Source organism: Lethenteron reissneri, chromosome 34 (genome assembly GCF_015708825.2).
Source record: "Lethenteron reissneri isolate LAM-NWPU_2019-01 chromosome 34, ASM1570882v1, whole genome shotgun sequence".
Lineage (NCBI taxonomy): Eukaryota > Metazoa > Chordata > Hyperoartia > Petromyzontiformes > Petromyzontidae > Lethenteron > Lethenteron reissneri.
This window is the reverse complement of record NC_083812.1, coordinates 6,671,157-6,688,675: the sequence shown is the minus strand read 5'-3', so window position 1 is coordinate 6,688,675 and position 17,519 is coordinate 6,671,157. Positions and strand designations below refer to the sequence as shown.

The following is a 17,519-nucleotide window of genomic DNA, read 5'->3' as shown; positions in this document are numbered from 1 at the left end:
ATGTTAAATCCTCTTAGGCACCCTGAAGAGAGTTTTGGGGGTCAAGACTAATGGCACAGAGACAGCCAGAAGATTGAAAATGCCGGAAAGCACATCCACTGTAGAGATGGAGCAATGAAGTCAGCTCGTGTGCAGGAGCTGGATAGATTGATGGCTGAGGAAGGCGTTCATCCACCAATGGATAGATCGTGGCTAATGATGATGAGGCATGATCACAAATAATTTGACCATTTCAAACAGAAGGCAATTATTAAGATCAGATATAAATATTTACGCTTTACAAAATAAAGCATAACACTTCCTCTCATTTAAATTCAGTAAAGGCAGCCTTGTTAATGAAAATATGAATTCATTTGGAGCAAATTATTTGCTGGGAGACTTGTGCGTTTTGATCTTGAGTATCTAAGTCTTCATCCTGGTACATTATTTAAAGAAGTTTATTTGCTAAAGCCGTAAATATTCCACCACGATAAAATAATTACCATTCATCTAAAATTATGAGATAATATCCCTAGGTTAACTGAGCCTAAAATGAGTACTCGGTATGCACCATCAACAACATCACTTGAACACAAAATCAACTGGGTGTGAGACTTTGCCCACCTGCTCCTGACGCACCGGGCTGGCGTTAACAGGTGCTCGCTAACAGCACTTGCTCCTCAGGCAATGTTGCCTGTTATTACTTCATGTATTAAATATGCTGAGGGCAGAGATATCCCTAATAATCTGGGGCTTAACCATGAGAATCGATTCAATTTTATTTTTTTATTTCCCCATTTGGGCTTTTCTGCTCTATGCGGCTAAATGTGCAAGCAAGTAAATTACCCTATCAATTACACCCAACCCAGTGGCAGAAAATTCAATGGGCCGATTGACTTAGTCATACTACCACGTGGCTTTTCTCGGTTGTGCTGTTCAGCCCTTCCATGTAATTCCGGATAGTACCGCGTGTTCTCCGGCAGAACGTCCGACGTTTCTATCCCCCGTCCTGTCCGTTTCTCTATTTAAACCAATGTTGCATTACAAAGCTGTTCAACTCGAGCCTTCAGCCCTGGTAGTGGTCTTGCGCGGATCACGCCTCGATTGCTTGTGCCCGACCGGTGAGCCTCACCACATAGTCGTCCATGAATTTGCGCAGGTCCTGGAAGCCATGCTGCTCGGCCAGGTTGTTGGGGTACAGGCCACTGCGGTTGGCCACGCTGTACGCCTGCACGGCCCCGGGGCACTGGAAGAGCAGCGCTGTCAGGTTGCGCAGGCCGTGCTTGGCCGCAAAATGCATCAGCGTGGGCAGTTCCTCCTCTCGCTGGGCTGCATGGGGCAGAACGCACACAGCACAGGTGGCTCCCAATGTGGCTCTTAGACGTAATTTACTGCCATGGCTAAGGGCATAGCTGTGTGCTTTTAGCGACAGAGTACTTTAATGTTTCGTGATATGTGACCGTAAATTGAGTGGTCTTCGCCGGTTCACTCAACGTGGTTTTATCCGTTATCATTATACCGTAAGTTACAACTTTTGACACAATGAAGGTTTAATGAAGGCTTGTCACTAAACATACTTTTTTACAAGGTATGAGAAGGGCAAATTTGAGTGTGATTAAGGCTTCCCGCTGCCATGGTGCAACGGTGCACGCACAACACTTGCAATACAGAGGTCGTAGGTTCACTCTCCCGATGAGGCAATTGAAACAATGAGTACGTTTCTTAAAATCTCCCTGTGTCTGTCCACCGAGCACATGGATGCACCACAGCTTACCTGTCGGATAGCCCTGCTCTACCTGAGATACAAAGACGGTCGCCGCATCACGCTCGCTTTCAGATGCGCTTCTGCGGCCGTCTGGAACGCTCTTCCTTCGGATATTAGCAAGCCACTGGGAGCTATTCATTTTGAAACCCAAACTGAAAACGAATTTCTTGTGAAATGCTTTTGTGTTTGGTTTGTTATCCTTCTCCGGCACCTCCGATTTGCAGGGTTGGCTAAGCATGGTGCAAAATAAGTTCAACATACATAAGTAATAATAATAATGGAAGATTCAAATTATAGTACGTTTCTGGGTGCCTGGCACAGGGACAGAGCCCATGTGTACCTGACTTAACTGGAGTGTGTCGGTGACCACCATATGAATAAATGTGCATAGCGTCACAGGTTAGCCTATGACCAGAGCGCGTGCAGATCTTGACGGATGTGGCAAGCTAAGCAGGGTTGAGCGTGCGTGGGTAGTGATTGGCCGTGTGACTACTCTGCATAACATGATGTGACTGGACTGTGGAGCTATGTGGTGGGCAGTCAAGTGAAACTAAATATATTACTGGACTTCACCAACCCCTCTTGACCAGTATGATGTATAGTTAAATAACCCTCATCACCTGCATGGCATAGGGAAGGCTGTACATGTACACGAGAGGACACACATTTCGTGCTAGAGGAGGAGACAGGAGCAAGTTAATTTGGCCAAAGTCTCGAACAAACCTTCCTTACGGAAGCAAAGCAGATAACCCAACTCTATGGATATTATTGTGTTTACATATCACACTGATTATTTCTGAAAACCCTCACTAAGTATCCAGTGCGTTTATAATGTGTGCTAATATAAATGTGTAATACATACAAAATGAGTTTTTACTTAAGGTTTAGCCTCTTTTGCAGAGAACACCTTTGAATTAAACAAAGCCTCGTTTCCTGCTCAATGTTTAAGAAAAGGATCTTGCAGCTAACTTTCTATAGAGCACTGCTTCTAAAATGAGAAATGTGGCTAAAACTGGAGTCTGCCAAAACCAAAGAATTTGGCAATGAAAAGCACCTCATTTATTGCCGTGTGCATCTGCTGCCTCATGAATTACACCACTTTTTTGTACTGTGTTGTTTCAAACTTTTGCTGACGTGGCATTCACTTATAGCACACTAAGCTCGGGCTTGGCTGCCCTCAAGACTGTCCAATTTAAACTCCTTTGAGTCTTTCACAGTGGATGGATGTCTAAGCAAACTCAAGCGTTTGCCATTCGCCGCAAGAACAGACATTGTTTGAAATCTGTGTACAAATTGCAGTCCATTGAAATATGAGTCACCTGCGGCGAAGAAACTGGACGCTTTTTTTAAGTCAAAACTATCCACGTGTCGCGTGTTGTGCAACGTGTATGACGGCGAGCGGCAACAGGGGGATGAAGTCAGTTTCTTTGATGTTCCAGTGCTGCGATAGGGCCCACCTTTCGGTAATCCGGTCGATGTTATTCCATTGCATGTCGCAGTCTATTATTTAAGAATGCAGGAGGGGAAATGGGAAAGAATGGGTCTCTCCTCTCTCACGGTGACACCTTGTGTGATGAGGCCAAGGGCAGCTCCCGTTCACATCCTAACCCTGAGGTTACCCTATCGTGAGCCTAGAATAGTTTATCACAAATTCTCATAAAAATAAATAATCCACAGCTCTGCTTTCCATTAAATTTGTGTAAAATAATATATATATATATAATACAGGTGTAATGTACATTAGCGTAGCATAGGAATATAAATCGAAACTTTAAAGCTCTTTTCAAACACATGCATTGAATTTATCAATGCACATACCATATATATTGGAAAATCTATTTGTAGCCATTTTTATCGTTACATAATCACTGCAATATTATTCAACCTTTTCACGTCTTCATTATCAAGATTTAGCAATATAGTGTGTCCATACCGTCTTAAATTAAACATATGGCCAGCATTCACATGTGTAACTCCCACCATCATCAGTCACACTCTATCCACTATTGCAGGAACCCCTCTCCAAGGATTCACCATCCCTCGGCGGTCTGACGATGTAGCGATCCACGCAGCAGCTGTCAAATGACTTTAGGCATATTCTCGCCTTCAGCTGTCATGGGATCGTTCGTCTCGACTATCAGGCCATGATTCCTTCAAGCGTGGCGTCCTGCCCAATCCCACGCGCAGTAATATTTTAACACTCGGCGTGACGATATCCCTAGCTGGTGTTTTTTCTCTGATCCACGTCTTCTTTGTATGTAAGTTGTGAACTTCTTTCGCACCGTGCGTCGCCAACCGTGATAATTAATCGGAGGTGCGATCTAAGTATAAATCTAAGAACGCTTCCCTCCACGTGTCTTTGTGCAAGTTGAGGCTTTTGATCTATTTTATTTTCGGTTTCCATGTTTGCGAATCCACTTGTCACAGCGAGTAATGTGCACCGATTCAAAACGTTTATGCGCACTGGTGTGTTGCTCTTTATTATCACGGTCAGTTTTACCATCCGACTTTTAGAAATTATTTCCTCGTATATGTTAAATGTAACTATTAAGTGAATAATTAACTAAAACAACACAAGAATGCATATACCATATTAATTCAATGAATGAGCCAATGAAATTTTTTTTTTAGCAAACACATTAGAACAAGAACAATTTAATACTTAAACACATGTAGACTGATGATACTTGACAATGTCAAAAAATTATCAACAAAATAATTATCTTAAAACTACACAAACAATATTCATAGGATGGCACGTGGACGTGTTAAACTATTGCATCACGTATCAACTCACTATTATTATTGGAGAGCTGGTGATTTCCAAAAAGGTGCAAGTTGGAGGCAGGGAGGTTTTCCCGTAAGGAATCTGCGAGCAGCATGTCAAGCCTTTCCGGGTCATGTGGCTCAATCTTGAAGGCCTGCCGGGAATCAAAACAATTCAATACTGTCACACATTACAGCAACTCTACAGAAGCGGCCTTTGTCATGGCCGTATTAGTCATCATGCTCACCGAGGGATAGTTTCTCTGCTGGCATATTCAAGATGAAAATTCATAAGCCAGTGCAGTATCTAAAGTGTATTACTACTGTAATGAGCCAAGAATATCTGTGTGTGTAACGCGCGTGACGTCTCTCCACATGCCGCACCCCCCCTCCCCTCATTAATTTTCATGAGCGGGTGGATTTTTACACTCATGCAGAAGGTCGAGCAGAAATTACAAAAATTCGCAATTTCGCTTTAAGTTTGACGTTTTTTTATTGAAAGTGAATCTAATAAAAGTCTATACGCAGCAACAAAGTGGATTTGGTGTCTTTATTTATTTCTTCAGAACTTGAGACAAAAGGAAAGTCTAATTTATGCTTCTACATTATGGTCAAATATACATTTCTCGGTGATTTTCCAGATATTTTATCGAATTCCAATTTATTTCAACCCCAGCGACCAAAAGCAGAAGAGAATAAAGTATCAGAGCAGTGAATTAGAACAAATTGAAGGTCAGTTAAATACATTGCTCCAGTGACATGAAGTGAGGTGTTTTATGACATAGTTTGTGCCAGAATCACCGCCATGAATACAGTGTTACAATGAAATGCAGTTAAGTGTTTGATGACATACTTGTGCAAGATTCACTACCATTAAATTTACACAAGATACAATTATACTCTGCTCAATTATTTCGTAAATATTACAGCTTCCGTCCTAGGACGGGCAAACAAGCTAGTAACTAAAAATAAGTGTATGGAAGTGTGACCTCTCCCAGTCCCTTACTGAATCATACAATGAAACGTTGGAGAGAATAAGGATTGTAAGAATATTCTGATTGTTATGCGAGAATTGAGAACATTTACAAGTGGTCTGTTAGAAGAAGAAGAAAAAAACATCTGTTTCTACAAAAATGACGTTCATGAAAGTACAATCCCTTTTCTTCGTCTTACAGGAAATGGTGGGTGAAAATACATTTTGGGGGGGAAACTGAACTGCTCAATGCATACTTAATTTGGAGCTTTCGTGACTGCAGGAATTACTCTTTGGTTCTTTCGGTAAAGTCACGTATAACGAGAAAATAATAAATTAAATACTAGCATACGACGTTTCGATTGCAACACAAGCAATCATCATCAGGTATAAATGAAATAGAAACACAAATCTAGTATACTTAGAAATGTAATGCAATACAACAGAGAGTCGGATAACATAATAGTCAACACCCTACCTGGTTGATAACGTTCTTCCTGAGAATGCTAAATTTGAGAGAGAGATAAAACACAGAACCAGAGACATATAGACAGACATATAAGTAGAAACAGATATCACAGAGATACATAGACACACAGAGAAACCACGCCTCTGTGTCGAGGCCTTAAATAGAGAGAGGGGGCGGGGGCGGAGAGAGAGGGAGGGTTTAGAGAAATTAGCATGTCAATGAGTGGCACGCTGCAGAAATAGAGAGAGGGGGCGGGGGCGGAGAAAGAGGGAGGGGTTAGAGAAATTAGCATGTCAATGAGTGGCACGCTGCAGAAATAGAGAGAGGGGGCGGGGGCGGAGAGAGAGGGAGGGGTTAGAGAAATTAGCATGTCAATGAGTGGCACGCTGCAAAAGCTTGGAAAAATGAGGAGACAGGGAGAGAGACACACTGAATTAAATAACCTAGCTCAAGGCATAATGAACAGCAGACAAAGTTAGAGAAGTTCAAGGTGAGTGTAAATTCATGACTAGGACTACAGCCGCTTGCCAACAATCATCAATCGTATTCTACTGTTTTCTTTCAAGTTTACAAAAGTCCCAGTACTTGCTTTGTTGCATCGGCCACATCCATACATATCATATATTGGCATTTAAAAGAAGCACATGATCCCAGCGATCCATTTCCAGAGTTAAAACAAAAATTGACAGGGATGGAGAGTACTGTAGGTATTCTCATTAGCAGCTCTGTATATGGCTGTGGAGAAAATCCTGCTAAAGCACATTTTCAGATGCGATTACCCAAAAGCGTGGGAAATTTACACTGCGAGTGTAATGCAAGACTGCAGATATATATTTATATAAGTAGAGGTCAGCCATGCCCATAATGTTCATGCTACTGTGGGAAACAGGGGGCCACGTTTGATTGAAAGGATATATAAATAATTCATCAAAGTATATTCTTTTCCCTCGAGGGTAGAATGGATAAAATGTGGATTTCAAAGAAGGTGCAACTTCAGTCAATATTCTGCCTTAATTAACAATAGTTTAGTAGCAATGAATTAAAGTTCTGAATGGCAATGAAAGCGATTCTTACATGAAATCTTTGACAGTATTTGCAAATTAATGTTTTAGGATGATCACTGTACATCCACATAAACGATAACTATCAATTAAAAACAGTTCCAATTCTATCTGTTCCAGGAAGCACGAACTATACATAAATATTACGGTACAATGCATATCACAGCAGAAAAATACTGTTTATATGCAATCTGTCAACACGTCTCCTGCACATGAATCACAGAAACACCGCACAAAGCATGTCGAGCTATGATAAGTTGATGCTGTCAAGCCGAGATCAGATGGAACGTACATTTCTCATATGCATCAATCACGGCACAGAGTGCCGGCAAATATCTTTATGGTGGTAGATACCACGGCGGTGCATTAACTAATATTTGCTTAGCAATTCCCAACACTATTGATGTTCATAAAACAAGTCTTGTTAGGTGCTAAGATAAATGTACACATTGCGTGAAAACACCACGACCAAGGGCAACAGATCACCTGGAAAAATAAAGCAATTGACAAATTTGTCAGCATTTAGCGCTCAAGGAAAATCATTCCGCACGTCAAATCCATGCGTCATCCCCTACCTTGTCATCTCAATGCTTACTCGTCTCCTCTCCCAGTATGGGTTGATCAGACACGAAAACGCAATGAGATTATCAATCAAGGGCAGTGGTGTACAAACACCAACACCGCATCTCCGATTAGCATGGTGGGCTATGTATGATGCGAAGAAGTTCAACGTATATACAAGGAAGACATGGATCAGAGAACAAACACAAGTTAAAGACATCGCCATGCTGACTTAAATTAGCACTGGGCAGGATACGACGCTGGAAGGTATCATGGCCGATGGTCGAGACTCATGATGGCATGACAGGTGAAGGAGAGGATACGCCTGAAAGGACGACCGTGGTGGATATAGAGCGGTGAAGCCATTTGACAGGCGCTGCGTGGATCGTTACATCGTGAGATGGGCGGTGAATGTTGAATAATCAGAGAGGGGTTCATCCAGTAGTGGATAGGGTGCGGTTGATGATGATGGGAGTTACACGTGAATGCTGACCATATTACTCATTTAAGATGGTATGGGCACACTATATTGCTAAATCTTGATAATGTAAACACAAACAAGTTAAATAATATTCTAGTGAGTATGTGATGATAAGACATTTCCACACATAGCTTTTACAATATAAGTTTCTGCGTGTAAAAAAAAACCAGGCTGCAAGCGAATGACAATCTCATTATGACAGGTTTATTGGACAGGGGAGGAAAAAATTTACTTTTGGTGAACTACACGTCCAATTTATGTACTCGAGATCTTCGGCAAACCTATTGCGATTCCAAGCCAGTCTCAACTGTGACATACATCTGCTGATTTAGTGCACTCCTCAGATGTCCACTAAATGCAATAAGTTAATGTGCTTTGCAACCATACATTAACCTTCTGCAAAAAGGGCACACGCTTGGCTTTTTATTCTTGCTAAAAAAATCCACAAAAAGGCAAAACGGGATTTAAAGGATGAGCTTTAATTGCATTGCATTTTGTTCTTCCACCACAATAACTGCAGTGATTTGCATATTAAGTGCACAATTGAAAGTGCACTGCCCTACGAGGGTTCTGACCAGTATGGTGAAGTATGGACAAAATACCCCCATAACTGACATGGTGTGCATCCAGCAGTGAATTGACAAAGGGCTACATTGCAGAGGAATAATTTTGGTCCACAGAGACACAATTTATGCCTTATCTCGTTCATATCCCTCTTGGAATGTATTTATTTCCCTCACACTTTAAGCCAATGATTAAGCTAAAAAAACAAATGTGGTTGACAAAACATTTGCTATAAACACAAAAATACTGTGAGAAAATGAAAAGGTTTTTTTTGCCTGCAAAATGTCACCAATATCCTTGATAGCTTGAAATCTCCCAAGAACACTCTCAATGCATTTTACATACAGTAGTATGAAACAATACCTCTGTTAAAAGAAATGCATAACTTTGTTGGATGTCACTAATCAAATTGTCTGCAATTCACAGTTGGTTTCGCTGGCTGGATACATGACTTTGTAGCCTAGGATTACGACATATCATTTATGAAAAAGTGGTGCGCACATGTGACATAATATGAAGCAATTGTGCACTCTAGATGATGAAACATGACATTTCATAAATATACTGAATCAATTATATTTCACATTTTCAGAAAGGAGGCCAAGCTCAATAATCTTATTGTTAGCCTTCTTGGATTTAAAATGGCCAACATCTGTAATCCATATACCTAAAGCTTGTAATTTTAATTGACAGAGATAACTTCTTTCAATGACCATATCCACATAATTGGGGGCAAGGAAGCTTGAATATTACTATTTTATATGACCAATTATCTTGTATTTAAAGATGGCTGCCATGTGATGCAGATGATTGTTGATTGCAACCAATATTGACCCTACACATCTTTACCATCTAAATTATTGACCCAAGTGCATGAAATGTACATAACTTTTAGATATGGGAGATGCTTGTTAATTGCTCTGCAAACCTGATACATGTTGTAAATAGTGGTGGTCGTTCTTAACCTGATAATGATGGTGGCGTTATTAATGTAGTGGCTAAAATAATTAATCATCTGAGCACGCTAAGTAATAAGCACTTGTTGGTACAAAGACATCAGGTCATCCCAATACGACAGCCTCTCACGTGTCATACATGATTTACCAATCTCAGGGTATTTTTTTAATGGCGTGTAATGTATGGTTGAAATAAACATGGCCATAATCCAGGCAATCCACTAATGTGCTCTGCTCAGCATGCACAGAACGATGGGGCTGGTTATAAAACATTGGCCAAGAACCGTATCCATTTCAGTCGCTCAAGTTGTTTGCTTTTCAGTCTATCCAGGGTAGACGAAGGGGATGGTATTGGAAAAAAATTTCATACAGAGGAGTGTGCAGGAGTATACCAGTTGTGCAGGTTGAACTACAGTAAATCCAACTCCAGAGAGCAAAGACACAGACACTATGGGGGTGGTTTTTGATAGCTTGAAGGAGTGTTAAATATAGCCATGGGAGAGTGACGGGTACTCCCATCTTCCAACGCATTAACTGTGTCCAAATAGAAATCCTTGCCCGCAAGCATATGTGGTATAGCATTGGTGACCATAATATGAATATTGTACATTATTTCAAATTGACTTCCCGAAAAGTTTTTTTTATATGTATCTAACATCAATGTCACCTGTAATGCTGTATCACAAAGTGCACGATTGTTTCACAAATTCGCCCAAATAATGGTTGAAAAACTCTGGGTATTTATAACCAATTTTGGTGGGAAATAGGTAACACAATCCCCCTCCAATTATAATAGCTTTTTAATTGCGCCTGTGGATATTTAACGGTCAACTGTCAATACAGTGTAGTAGTTAGGATATTTTTCCTAAGCTTCAAATCACATTTGAGCAAGGCTCACAGGTTATGAACCACAACGGGAAATAAAACATAAATAATAGGGATCGTTGTGCATAAGTATCTGTTGGAAGCAAAGCTTTTTGCTAACCCTAAACCCACAAACCATGTTTTTTTTATCCCACGCAATTTGCATTCTGACCGAATCAATATTGTCCACTATCAAATCAGAGAGGAAGAGATGGATGAAGAGAATCCCCTAAAGAATAATCACCTGACCAGTGGTGATGAAACTTCCATTAAGTTAAAAAGGTCCTTTGGTATAATTAAATGTTGTCAATTCATTCACATGATTACATTTTAAAGCATTCTCAGAGATACTGGCACCTCCACTCAGATCTCAATCATTACTATGTCAAGCTATGTTCTTAGATTGAGAGTTTTTCTCTATGTCTACAATGTTTAACTCTGTGCCAGAGTAATTTTAGCAGTGACCTATTTAAAATCGTGAAAATGAAATTTAATATCAGTCACTTTTGTATCAATCATGGCATTCCATGCATGTTATCAATTACATTGGCAAGAAAGTTCCATTAAGTCAAATACGTATCAATCATAACCAGTTTGTATAAAACATTCAAATCAAATACATGCATACAATCTCAACATAATCCCAACATATTGTTTGCCAAATTTGTTCAAACTAATTTATAACACCAAAGCTTGTAATAATATAAAAAAACATAGACTTAAAACTGTAAATTGCAAGCTCTACCTACATCAAAATTTCTAAGTACAAAACTTCAAATTGCAAAAACGTAAAAATCAGCTACCTAAAAATTTACACAAACCGCCTTAGTAATGGACACAAGTAATCAGAATGACGCTTTTTTTACCGCTCTGTCCACAGCAAACATACGTATAATGCTTAAACAATACCCACAAAATATTAATGGGCATTTTAGGGCACAATCACTGTCACTGTGCTTCTATGTATCAAATAACAACAACAAAAATCCATGAGAACATGTTTTTTAAAGATTCCCATGCAGTGTTTTTATAATATGAGGTACAAGGCTAACATTTTATCCATCGTTCATTCTTCAAAGTGAAGAAGATGGAGAGGTTTTTTGTGTGTGCTTGTATTACACTACCATTAGTCTCCTATTTTTTTGAGCACACATGTAAGAATCTGGGATGTAAAAAAACACAATCATTATTTATTAAAGGAATATTGTGTATGTATTCATTTTCATTACATTAAAAGGTAAAACATTTCACAATTCTATAATCGCTTAACTAAATCTACCAGTCTACTTAAAAAACTAACATCATATCGAAAATAAATGTTGATAATATATGCATTAATAAACCACATATTAGTAAATAAATATGACACACATGTCAAAATATTCATAATTTACAGCCTTTTGTAAATATAATCGCTGGATAAAGGCCTCCTATGCAGTGTCAGTCATGGGGGTTATTTGATCATACAATGCTGATAAGCGGTCAAGGGGATGAGACCACCCAGGAAAGGATCAGATATCACTCACGACTGTGAGCTATGGATGAGAACAGCAGGTCACACTCATTCATTGGCTGAAACTATCTGAAAATAAAAACCCAATGCAGGACCCTCCTTAAATGAGTCTGACGACCCAGTGTGGTTTTCCTGAATATACAAAGTCAATTATTAGAATTATTAATATTGGTCACCGTTTCATAGCACAGTGTACTATCAAGGTGCACCACCCCTCCACCCTGATAAATATATTATTGATGTACATGCATGCAGCCATGGTGTAATGGTTAGCACATTGGACTTGCCTTCTGGGGCGGCAGTTGAAACAATGGGGAATGTTTCTTAAATCTCCTGTCCACCCATCAGTATCAATGGCTAACACCACAATTAGTCGAACGGCAGGTGACGTGTGGTGGGGTAAAGCTTGGGCACTCCCACCTCTTCCAAGATGTCTGACCAGTGTGGAAGAGCAGGCCAAACACCCTTTGGAGGAGCTCTCTCGTGCCTTCCGTCAGCACTGGCATGAGCGAGCAATTGCAGATTTCCACCGTTACATTGACATAAACATTCGGGTATTTAAAGTGTGCAATAACGAATGGTGAGCGTGCCTTAGCTACATCCCGCACAGTCAGTGAGCGCTAAGTTGTGCCAGTGGTGCTGTTGGAACCGGTGGATGAATGGTGGGTTATTCTACACCATAAAAGCACTGTTGGATACCCTCTACTGTAACAAAATTATAAATCCATCTGATAACGTGTCATGCCTTGTAATCTGTTTCATGCAAATAAAAACACCACTTGTGAAAAAATCTACATGGTATAGATTCCCAAAAGCAATATAAATCACGCGTAACTATATAGACTACACGTATAAAATCAGTGGATTAACATAAAACATCATTAAAGATATTTCAGCCAAAATGTGATGTATTTATTTATTTACATACAATATTGTCAAACACTAAAATAATGAGAATAGGTTTTTTCCCCTTTTTTCTGGCAACAAAAAAACACCTTTCACAAGTAATCATGTCTGCATTAACCACAATACTTGTGGTCAGAATGCAAACAAAAAAACATGCCCTGATAGTATATGCATTGTCTTTGAAACTGATTGGTCCACACCAGAGACAGCTTTCTTTTGAGCCTCGTCTCAAACGGTGTTAGACCAGAGGACGCCAAAATAATGTTTTTTTTTATGTATCCAGAAAGCGAATTTTGAACATTTACCAACATAAAAAATGATATGTAATCATATTATCCCTATCCAAGAAATGAAATCTATTTGCAGTAGTTAACTTTATGACAATACAGTCAATAATAATTGCCAAAAAAATGATTTGAAATACCCGCGACAAAAACTACGCAGGCACAAATTAAATCTAGGAAAGATGGTAAATTGAAAGATGGTAAATTGAAATGTAATTATACCAAACATTTTTTTATATTTATTCCTACGTGACTTTACCAAAGAACCAAAGAGTATGAAATGTTATTATACCATTTAATATTGAACATTAAAAATAGATCATACAAACTGTGAGAACAGGCATAACAACTGAGCAGCTGGTATCACGGTCCATACTGGTAGGAACCACCTGGTTCCACCAGCCCACAGATGATTATTGTGTCCGTCCGTCGTGCCTCCAAAAATGGGAGGGGTGGGGCTGGGTGGAGAGGGGAGGGTGGGGAGGGGCTGGGTGGGGAGGGTGGGGCTGGGTGGGGAGGGGCTGGTCACCCCGTGGTGCCCTTATAAAACTCAACGTTTAACCTACTCATGCCGGCTTGTGCCCGCCCTCACAGTCGTCCATATTTGCAGGAATACGCCATGCCACCTGTTGACCCTGGCCATTGACTGAGCAACCCAAGTTCCTACCAGCTCCCTCCGCAGGAATGTGTTTAAGAGAGCCTCCATTTTGTCAGGGGGGGGGGGGGGGGGGGGTCGGTTGAGTGAAGAAAACTTACGTGCTCCGAAACGCGCAAACCCACACACGTTATTATAATCCTCCTCAAATTGCTAAGGATTTGCACTAATCACACTGACATGCAACAATACATGTTTTTTTTAAGTATTCGGTTGCTAAACTTTCCCAAAATGTACACAGATCTGGACAATTTATTGGTAAGCTGTGTTAAGTTGAATAGCGATTGGTTTTGATCTGTCATTTTCAAGATGCCATGTGATGGGTCCTCAGACAGACGGATGCACCTTAATCTCCAGATAATAAGACACTCCGGAAAATAAGACGCACACCCAAACGTGTGCCTGCTATCAATAAAGTTATAAAATATGGACTCACACACCTATCACATTATGAGATTCACTTCCAACTATTGCTTAAATTACGCAGTAAAAACGGTTGTTGTTATCATTTGCAGACAATGGTGATATGTCCCTGGCATGGCAATACGGAGCCTATAGGCTGTCTTGAATATCTACTCACGTTAACAAATTGTAAAAGTTCCTAGATGAAAGCTTACAATTTTATATCAATATAAACATATGTATTGGATGCAATCACTCAAGCAGTGTTGACTTCATATAAATAAATTGATAAAACACGTATTAAACACCTCATAGGCTTCATGAAACTGTACTCATAGCTATCAATCACCATTTCCGATCGCACCAATCAAAGGTACAAAGTTTAACTTCTCTTCTCCGAGCTAATTTATCACTTATAATAAGCTATTACTCTTGAAGTCTCCCAGAAGTGCATTTATACTTTTCTTTTTATTCAAGCCAAATGACATTTTCTAGCTGCACATTTAAATAATGTGCCCACTTTATATTTTTTATCTACTTTTTACAATAATGTAAGTGGCTGTAAGAATAAAGTGAATTAAATATAAATACAGTACCGTATAGAGTTAAGTAGACTTAACATAAAGGAGCTTTTGTTAATCTGATTTAGAATTCGGCTGTGTCTCCACTCCCCTAGAAACATTGAGCAGATCGTGAGTAATTTTCCAAAGTTGGGTGACATGTGAAATGTTAAATGCACGTAGCAGCAGCAGGGCTATCCTCTTTCACATGTGTACTCGATGATGCTCTGATAACTCATCATCATGTCGTGACAAATCATGGGCTCAATCAATAGGAACGGGTGACTAAGAAAGGATTAATGCTTAATCGATTTCAATTCTGGACATAAACTGATGGCATTGCTCCATCTCTGTGATCGTCGTCCTCTAAGGCATGTTCACTTCTGCGGCTGCCATTTGGTCACCAGCCTTGGCCATCATCCTTTCGAGGGATGTAGCCTTCCCAAGACCCACTTCCTTTCAGAAACATTCATTATGATGTCTCGAATTTGCCCTTGTTCCATGATCCATGTGTTTGAATTAAATTTAAACATCCTCATTGGATTTGGATGGATTTAGCAGAAATACATTAATTTTAAAAAAGCCGGTTTGGTAAAGGTGGTTCTTTTTCTTTCATGCAAAATAACTTACAAATGCTGTCCCACGTAATATTATATATTGTTTTCAAAGCGATAGACACCAGTAACATACCTCCTCAACCTATTGCTATGCAAAAGTAGGAATATCACACATTCCAAACATATATACAGGTACCTTTTTCAAGTTTCGTTCTTTGTATGCAGATTTATAACAATAAAAAAACGGCCTGACAAGATATGATGGTGAGCTACCACACCGTTTCAGTGAAAGCTCAAGAAAAATTCGTCCAGTGTCAAAACAGTGAAGACAAATTGAGAGTGGCAGGGTTAATATACCGGTACATTAAGAATCCTGGCAATGGGAGGGATAGCCTGCTCCACGGTAGAGTAAATCAGAGCTCTGGGATAAACATCCTGACATTGTCGGCAACAAATGAGACTTCCCCGGTGATTAAACCCTGGCAATAAATTATCTTGTGGCAGGGCACGTGTGAAAATGCATTAAATATTCCCGCTCAAGCAGTCGAATGCTGAATTGTTGATGCTAAGCGCTGCGCCACTGTTATTAAACCAGCACGAAATTCCCCCCCCCCACACACAATCCACACACCCTCCCTCCCACTCTTCTGGGTCACCAGACCCACACAGTTAATTCATGATTTCAGCATGGTTGCTCAGTTTTCATGTATAACAACACAAAAAATAAATACGTTTCACTAAACATGTACTCGGCTTGTAAAAATCTTATTCATAATCATCATATTCGTTTACCCACATGGCCTGACAGTTTAAATCAAAGTCTAGAGCGTAAAGCTTTAATTATATTTATCTTTGGAAGGTAGGATGTCACCTGTGACAGTGTACTGTGACACCTGCAATAGTTTACTATGAGAAGGTGATATTTATATTGTAGCCGATCTGTGTCACTCGTTTAACTAATTTAAGAACGAGATAGAACACATTGTTAATCATGGCAAACTTTACAAATGACGCAGACCTATCACGATGCAAGCCCACAGCCGACTCCTAAGTCTTCGCGTGCCGTGAACATGTCAGTTTTACATGAATATTACATATCAGGATCTTGTTCATTATGGAAATTAACTATGCAGCCCATAAATTAGATAATACGTGTAACTCGTAAACATAATACAACAATGTTTTTATTATTATAATACAATGTTGTATTCGTGTACATTCTGCATATCTATTTCTACATGTTTGAACTTAACGTAAAAACCTCTTACGCGTGAATCTGTAGCATTTTGATTCGCATTTGCAACACAAAGCGTTGTATTTTTGACGAAATTCATCACGTACAAGCATTCTGATTTTCAAGACATACGCCCAGCTTACACTGCACTATTAGGTTATTACTTAAATGGTCTGCACATCACTTTGCTAAACTGAACCTCCGAGCACAGATATTTGCGCAGTACACCGACATGCTCTGCGGTAACCCACCGCAGTCAACACCTGAGGTTTATAAAGCCCTATGCGTGAGACTGATCGTCCTGCAGATTTATCTCTCATCCTGCTGTTGTTCTCCCCTCCAGCCAACACTATGGCCTACCTCATCCTTCCCCCTCTCGTCTTGCCCTCACAACAACTCCTCATCCCCTGTCAAGCCAAGGTTTTTCCAGCTCCTCCCATGCCTCCCAAACCTCCACTCCTGCAGAGTGACGAAATAATCCTGGGGCATATGATCCTTATGGCGGTACCCCGGGGTACCGAATAATACAAAATGGCCGAGGCAATTAAATATTTAATTTCTGGACATTTTTTCCAGGGGTGTACTTAACTCCGTGACTGGGGTACCAGTCAATCCGACATCGGTGCTACTCCGCGATGTCTAAACGCAGCGAAGACGATTGCGCTGAAACTCTGAACGCTCGTACGCACCGTAGCGGTGCATCGTGTACAGCTCGTCGAGATGAGTCGATTTCCGCATCGCCGACCATCAACAGACTAAAAATGACTGCATCACGGACATTATGCAAGAGCCGGGGTACTATGGTACCCCTGGGGTACCGCAATAAGGTTCATATTAGTTTAGCCTGTCCCTCCCATCCACCTGCTTAGTCATACACGGCATAATGTGCCTAGACATTACCGTGCATTTTCCAAATTGGGTCCAGCCTTTAACACCTGCAATTTTACAACTTCAAAAGCAAATTCCCCC

General features: G+C 40.2%; 1 protein-coding gene across 6 annotated transcripts in view; it reads right to left on the bottom strand.

Moving 5' to 3' along the window:
* The window catches only part of LOC133350616 (phosphoinositide 3-kinase adapter protein 1-like), a 172,563-nt gene that overhangs the window by 81,576 nt on the left and 73,468 nt on the right, over positions 1-17,519 (bottom strand). For all 6 annotated transcript variants that reach the window (XM_061565152.1, XM_061565153.1, XM_061565156.1 and 3 more), the window contains exons 7-8: positions 4,542-4,665; positions 1,112-1,308 (exon numbers count right to left, since the gene is read on the bottom strand). In XM_061565152.1, coding sequence (XP_061421136.1) covers positions 1,112-1,308; positions 4,542-4,665 — 321 coding nt within the window. The remainder of the gene's footprint in view (positions 1-1,111; positions 1,309-4,541; positions 4,666-17,519) is intronic.